The 7,500-nt window shown below is 46.9% G+C and overlaps 1 protein-coding gene across 1 annotated transcript in view; it reads right to left on the bottom strand.

Annotated features, from left to right (window-relative positions):
* LOC122251963 (coiled-coil domain-containing protein 170) overlaps window positions 1-7,500 on the bottom strand; it is a 24,620-nt gene that overhangs the window by 14,408 nt on the left and 2,712 nt on the right. Inside the window, exons 2-5 of the mRNA XM_086534988.1 lie at window positions 7,089-7,256; window positions 6,277-6,421; window positions 4,683-4,855; window positions 2,885-3,085 (exon numbers count right to left, since the gene is read on the bottom strand). Of these exons, the coding sequence (XP_086391114.1) occupies window positions 2,885-3,085; window positions 4,683-4,855; window positions 6,277-6,421; window positions 7,089-7,256 (687 nt within the window). The remainder of the gene's footprint in view (window positions 1-2,884; window positions 3,086-4,682; window positions 4,856-6,276; window positions 6,422-7,088; window positions 7,257-7,500) is intronic.

Here is a 7,500-nt window from a genome sequence, read left to right as displayed (position 1 = left end):
TGAGGTTAGGGATGGGTTTTGAGGGTGAATAGACTATGTACATGTGTATTTTCCTTTTTTCTTTCTTTCTTTCTCTTTCACAACTTCTCCCTCTCTCTTCTTCCTCCTTACCCTTTCTTTCCCTCTTTCCTTTCTCTCTCTTTCCGCTTTCCTCTCTTTCCTATCTCCTCTCTCTCTCTATCTTTTCTTCTCTTCTATCTCTCTCCTCCTCCCCCCCCCTTTCTCTCTCTCTCTCTCGGTCTCCCTCCCTTCTCTCTCTCTCCCCTTCTCCTCCCTCTCTCTCTTCTATCTCTGCTCCTCTTCTCTCTCTCTCTCTCTCTTCTCTTCCCTCCCTCCTCACATCCCCCTCGTCCTCTCTCTCTCTCTCTCCTCTCTCTTTCTCTCTCTCCACTCTCATCACCTCTCTCCTTCTCACTCAATCCTCTTCTCCACTCTCCTCTCTCCTCTCTCCTCTCCTCCTCCTCATCCACGCCTCCTTCTCTCTCTCGCTTCCTCTCTTCTCTCCCTCTACTCCGTCTCTCTCCCTCCTCTAATCTCTCCGTCCTCACCCTCGCTCCTCTCCCTCCCTCTCTCTCTTCTTTTCTCTCTCTCTCCCATCTCTCCTCTCTTGTTCTCTTTATCTCTCATTTTCCTTCCCATCCGATCTTCCTTCCTCTCTTTCTTTCTCTCCACTATTTTTTTCTCCTTCTCCCACTCCTCCCTCTCTTTCTTTTCCTCTCCTCTCCTCCTCCTTCCTCTCTCTCTCTCTCTCCTCTCTCCTCCACCCTCTCACATCCTCTCCCTTCTCTCTCTCTCTCCACCATTCTCTCCCTCTCTCTCTCTCCTCTCTCTCTCTCCTCTCGCCCTCCCTCCCTCCCTCTCCTCTCTCCTCTCTTCTCCCACTTCTCTCCTCTCTCCACTCTCTCTCTCTCTCCTCTCTTCTCTCCCTCTCGCTCTCCTCTCTCCTCTCCCTCTCGCTCCCTCTCTTCCTTTCTCTCTCTCCCTCTCTCCTCCCTCCCATCTCCCTCTCTCCCGCTCTCTCTGCTTCTCTCCCCTCGCCCTACTCTCTCTCCTAGCTCCTCGCTCGCGGCCGCTCTGATATCCTCCTCTATCTCTCATCCTCTATCATCTTCTAGTTCTCTAATAATCTTTCTCCTAACATTCGATCGATCTAATCTCTGCTCGTCTCTCTATCTCTCCTCTCCTCTCTAATAGTCTAACGACGCCTATCGCATATCTGCTGTCCGCTCTCATTCGCGGTCATCTCATCGCATCTCCATAGACTAGACTACGTCCTCTCTATACTCCTATCTCTCTCCCATAACTCTCGTCTCCTCCCCTTCGGTCTCTCCTCCCTAACCATTTCTCTCTATCTCATCTCTCTCTCTCTCTCTCTCTCCATCTCTCCCACCTATCTCATATACCTATTTTTTCTCTTTAACGATGATCCATCAGATCTCTCTCTATTTCCCCTCTCCGCCTCTCACTCTTTTCTCATCTCTATGCTCTTCTCTCCGCTCTCAATGTATCTCTACCTCCGGCTTCTCTAGTTTCCTCACGATACTCTCTTTATTTCATTCTCCAGCACTACCCATAGTTTATGTCATATCATATCAATCTCTATATCTATTATCTCCTCTCATTTCCCTTCCTCTTTATATACCCTTTAATATCCTATACATAGTAATTTCGCGCTCTCTTTCTCTTTCCTCGCCCTCCTTTCTGGCTCCACTCCCCAAGCCGTGTCTATTTCCTCTCCTCTTTCTCTTTCCTCCTCTCTATCTTTTCTTTCATTTTCCCCGCTCCCTCTTCCCTCTACCTCTCTCAGCTTTTCTCTCACTCCCTACGCACAACTCACCGCTCCTATCTCTATCTCATATATCTCCCGAAATCTTATCCCTCCTCTTTTTCCATATTTTCTGTCCCGATCATCACTCTCTCTCTCTATCTTTCGATTCCTCTCCTCTCCTCCGTCTTTCTCTTTCTGTCCTCTCTTCTCTGCCATCCCTCTCTCTTTTTTATTTCCACTACTCCTACTCTCTCCTCTCTCTTCCTCTTCCCTCTCCCCTTTCCTTCCTCTCCCCTCTCTCGCTCCCCTTTCTCTACTCCCCTCCTCTCCTCTCCCTCTTCGTCTCCCTCTCTCTCTCCCTCACCTCCTCTCCTCTCTCTTCACTCTCCTCTCCGTCTCATCTTCCTTTCCCTTCGTATCCTTTTCGCCTCTTATCTCTCATCTCCCTTCTGCCTCTCTCCTCTCTTTTCTTTCCTCCCCTTCCGCTCGCCCCTCTCTCCGCTCTCTCTTCTCTTGTCGATCTCTCTCTCATCTCTTATCTCTCTCTCCGTCCTCTCTCTCTCTCTTTCTCCTCAATCTCTCTCTCTCTCTCTCCCTCTCTCGCTCTCTCTCTCTCCTACTTCCCTCTCTCCTCTTATCTCACCGACCTCGCACCTCACTCTCCCTTAATCCCTCTCCCACCCTACCCAAACCCAACAAACACCCCTCCCACAACCCCTCCCCCCAGTTCCACGCCCGCCCCTCACCCCCATTCCTTTTTCTCCCACAAACACCGCCACCAGATACTCCCCCATTCCATGAATCTAACCCCCCATCCTACTCTAAAACCCCCCCACAAACCAAAAACCCCCCACAAAAAAACCAACCCGCAAAAACCCCCGCACGCCCGCACCACGCCGCATCGGCCGCCGCGCCGCCCCCCCGCCGCACCGCCCCCATCCCCCTCCCCCATCTCCCTCTCACCCTCCATCCCACCCATCCCCCTATCCCTCAACCCCCTCCCCCCCTCCCTCCCACCTCCCTCTCAACCCCCCATACCCTCTCACCCATCCCCATCCCCCCTCCCTCCCATCCCACACCCCTCCCTCTTAACCCCCACACCCCATCCCACCCTACCTTCTCCTTCTCGATGACCACGTGTTCCCTCGCAGCCTCCGCCGTCTGGGCATCGGCTTCCAACTGCCTCCCTCTGGTGGTGAGGGCGTGCACTTCCGCCTCGCACTGCCGCCCACGCTTCACTGCCGTCTCGTAGAGTTCCGACTGCCTTCTCGATTGTTCGCCCAGGCTCGTTACTTGCGAGGTGAGGCGCTCGATGTGCTGTGGGTGGTGTGGGCGGGGTTGGTTGGTTGGGGTGTTTGTTTGGGGGTGTTTGGGGTGTGGGCGGGGTTGGTTAGGGTTGTTTGGGGGTGTGTGGGCGGGGTTGGTTTGGGCGTGTTTGGGGTGTGGGCGATGTTGGTTAGGGTTGGTTGGGGTGTGGGTGGGGTTGGTTAGGGTTGTTTGGGGTGTGGGCGGGGTTGGTTGATTAGGGTTGGATGGTTAGGGTTGTTTGGGGTGTGGGCGGGGTTGGTTAGGGTTGTTTGGGGTGTGGGCGTGGTTCTTTACTTTAAGGTGTGGGCTGGTCGTTAGCGGTGTGGGTGAGATGTTAGCAGTGTGGGCGGTGTGGGCAGGTTGTTGACAGCTTTTAATGTTGTTATTATCACTATGTGTATTAAATAAAATGAATTAAAAGACCTGGATTAAATTAATAAATTTACAAACGAAAAAAAGGAAAAAAATGTTTTGTAGCTGATTTGTTATCAAGATTGTTATTAGTTTGATTGGTTATATGTGTGATGTGGGGGGGGGGGTATTGTGTTGGCTATAAGAAACTAATTGAAAATTTGGGGGTTGTGATAAATAAATAGTGAACGTGTAGAAAAGTAATAAGTTAACAGAAAGGCGAAGGTGTAAAATAGATGTAGCTAATGATAAGAAAGAGACACAGAGAAATTAAAAATACACATATATATAAAATCAAAACAAATAAAAAAGAGAATAACCAAATCAACCAAAAACAACCAAAAAAACAACCCAAACAACCGAAAACGACAAAAACAAACCCAAATAAAAAACAACAACCAAAAAACAACCAAATTAAACAACCCAAACAAAACAAACCCAAAAACCAAACAACCAAAACAACCAAAAACAACCAAACCCAAACCAAACAAACCAAAAACAACCCCCAAAAAAACAAAAACAAAAAAACAACCAAACAAACCAAAAACAACCCCCCAAAAAAACAAAAACAAAAAAACAACCAAACAAACCAAAAACAACCCCCCAAAAAAAACAAAAAAAAACAACCAAAAAAACAAAAAAAAAAACAACAAAAAAAACAAACCAAAAAACCAAAAACACCCCCCCCAAAAAAAAAAAAAAAAAACAACCAAACAAACCAAAAACAACCCCCCAAAAAAAACAAAAAAAAACAACCAAACAAACCAAAAACAACCCCCCAAAAAAAACAAAAAAAAACAACCAAACAAACCAAAAACAACCCCCCAAAAAAAACAAAAAAAAACAACCAAACAAACCAAAAACAACCCCCCAAAAAAAACAAAAAAAAACAACCAAACAAACCAAAAACAACCCCCCCAAAAAAACAAAAAAAAACAACCAAACAAACCAAAAACAACCCCCCCAAAAAAACAAAAAAAAACAACCAAACAAACCAAAAACAAACCCCAAAAAAAAAACACAAAAAAAAAAAAACAAACAAACAAACCAAAAACAACCCCCCCAAAAAAACAAAAAAAAACAACCAAACAAACCAAAAACACCCCCCCAAAAAAAAAAAAAAAAAAAAAAAAACAACCAAAAAAAAAAAAAAAAAACCAAAACCCAAAAACCAACAACAAGCCCAACTCCTGACCTCGGCCGCCTCCCGATTCGACGCCACGAGGCTTTGAATCCTGTCGTTGATCGCCTGCACTTCCGGCGCCACGCGGTGCTCGGGGCTCGACAGGAGGGCCGCCACCGTCGTCAGGAACCCGCGACTCTCGACCTCGCTCTGCTGGCGCCGGTGGTCAGAGACGACGGATTCGTCTGGGGGGAGGAAGGAAGGGGAAGGGGTTGAAGGAGGTGGGGAGGGAGGAAAGGTGGGGGGTGATTGGGGGTGGGGAGGTTGAGGGGGGTGATAGGGGTGAGGGGTTGAGGGGTGGGGGAGGTGGGGTGGGGGGAAGGGGGTATGAGGTGGGGAGGTTGAGGGGGTGAGGGAGGGGGAAGTTGAGGGGGTGAGGTGGGGGAGAAGGGGGTGAGGGAGGGGGAGGGGGGTGATTGGTTGGTGGGAGGTGAGGGGGAGGTGGGAGGGGGGTGATTGGGGGGTGGGAGGTGAGGGGGAGGTGGGAGGGGGGTTGGGGGGAGGGAGGGAGGTGAGGGGAGGTGGGGGGAGGGGATGAGGGAGGGAGGGAGGGGGAAAATGGGTGGATGGGGGATTGAAAAGAAGGAAAATGGGTGGATGAAGAAGGGAGAAGGAGGAAAATGGGTGGATGAGGGAGTGGAGGGGGGGGGCATAGGAGTGGAAGAATGGGAAGAAAAAAAAGAAAAAGAGTAAGGATAAGGAGGGATAGTGGGGTAGGGGTGTTCAGGGAGGGAGAAAGGAATAAATGAGAGGGTGTGAGGGAAAGGAGTGAGAGAGAAAGGGAGAGAAAGAGAGAGAATTAAAAAAAAGAGAACATTAATTTAAAAAACTCAAACTAAAAGTAATTAACTGGTTAAAATTCAAATCAATACTATTTTTTTACAGCCATTAATTAAGAAAATAGTAATATCATATAATACTCATCAATAAGAATATATATATCGAAAATTACATAAACCATCTCTATCTCTCATCCCAGCAGAATAAAAATAATAGTAATAATGATAATGATAACAATAATGATGATGATAATGATAATAATAACACCAATAATGATCACAATAACACCAATCATAAAAAAATGATTATTGTAATAACACCTATTATAGAATAATGAATATACTATTACAAACAACACTGATAACAATGTGATGAAGAAGAAATATAATAAAGAAGGGATAAAACAGATATGTAATATTCACACGAACACAAAGCAAGCACAAGACAAATTATGCATCAACTCAATATTCAAGCACAAAGTCTCTCTCTCTCTCTCTCTCTCTTTCACTCTTTCTTTCTATTTCTCTCTCTTTCACTCACTCTCTCTATCATTTTCTCTATTTCTCACTCCCCCCTCTCTCTCTCTCTTTCTCTCTCTCTCTCTCTTTCACTCTTTCTTTCTATTTCTCTCTCTCTCCCTCCCTCCTCCCTTCTCTCTCTCTCTCCCTCCTCTCTCTATCTCTCTCTTTCTCTCTCTCTCTCTCTCTCCTCCCTCCCTCATCCCCTCCTCCCTCACCCCCCCCCTCTCTCTCTCTCTCACTCTCCCTCACCCCCCCCCTCTCTCTCTCCCTCATCCCTCTCCCTCTTTCTCTCTCTCTCATCTCACCTTTTGCTTGCTGCAATTGCTTCTCAGCCGTGTGCAATTCCTCCAGAGTTGCATTGTAGGATTTATTCGTATTATGAAGCCTTTCCCTCACGCTTTTCACTTCCTCCTCCAGGGCTCGTAATCTGGTTCTTAGGTCGTCGTTTTCCTTGAGGAGAGATAAGAGAGAATTATAGATATTCATTCGTGTTTTTAGCTTTGTTTTATAGCTTTACTAAATCGTTGATTTTGGAGTGACGAATGATGTGTTTCGTTTCAGGGAATTAATGGAAATCCTAACAATATATATATATATATATATATATATATATATATATATATATACATTGTTAGTGCGTATGTCTGTGTCTGTGTGTGCGTGTATGTGTGAGTATGTGTGTATGTGTGTTTGTATGTGTGTATGTATACTTGTACAAAAACCGTAAGGTGTGAAAATAACTAATCTGTAAACGACAACATTCGTAAGATTCAATTTCAATATGCAACACGACATACATGCCGACGAGATACAGCACGCACACACACACACACACACACACAAACACACACACACACACACAAACACACTCACACACACACACGCGCATACACACGCATACACACACCTTCTCTCTCTCTATCTATCTCTCCTTATCCCTCTCCCACCCTCTTTCGTTCTCTCTCTCTTACTCTCTCTCTCTGTCTCTCTCTCTCTCTCTCTCTCTCTCTCTCTCTCTCTCTCACACACACACAAACACACACACACACACACGTACAAACAAAACACCATAACCATACCCCATACATACATACAACGAGACCCTCCAGTACCTTACCTTCCTGAACTCTGCCAGAGCTAGTTTCTGTTCTTCGACCGTCCGTTTCTCGTCGTCCAGCTCGTTCACGAGACGAGAAACGGTTTGTCTCGCCGACCCTGCTTCACCTTCCGTTAACTGGAGGGATTCATCGAGCTGAAGCACTTGACCTCGGAGCCTCGCGCATTCCTGATGGAGGTTCGAAGAGAGAGGAGGGTGAGGGGTGGGGTTTGAAGAGGAGGGTGAGGGTGAGGGGTGGGTGAGGGTGAGGTAGGGGACGGGGGAGGAGGAGGGGGTGAATAAATTTGATATGTGGGTTAAAGATAATGTAGGTGGGTGAAGAGTGTTTTTTTTTTTACTCTTTCGGGGTGGGGGAGAGAGAGAGAGAGAGAGAATGTGTGGGAGTAAGAGAATGAGAACGAGAGAGAGGGAG

Source organism: Penaeus japonicus, unplaced genomic scaffold (assembly GCF_977035675.1).
Source record: "Penaeus japonicus unplaced genomic scaffold, GWHDUDI00000001_assembly GWHDUDI00000042, whole genome shotgun sequence".
NCBI lineage: Eukaryota > Metazoa > Arthropoda > Malacostraca > Decapoda > Penaeidae > Penaeus > Penaeus japonicus.
Note: the sequence above shows the minus strand (reverse complement) of the source record. Positions and strands in the feature narration are given on the sequence as shown.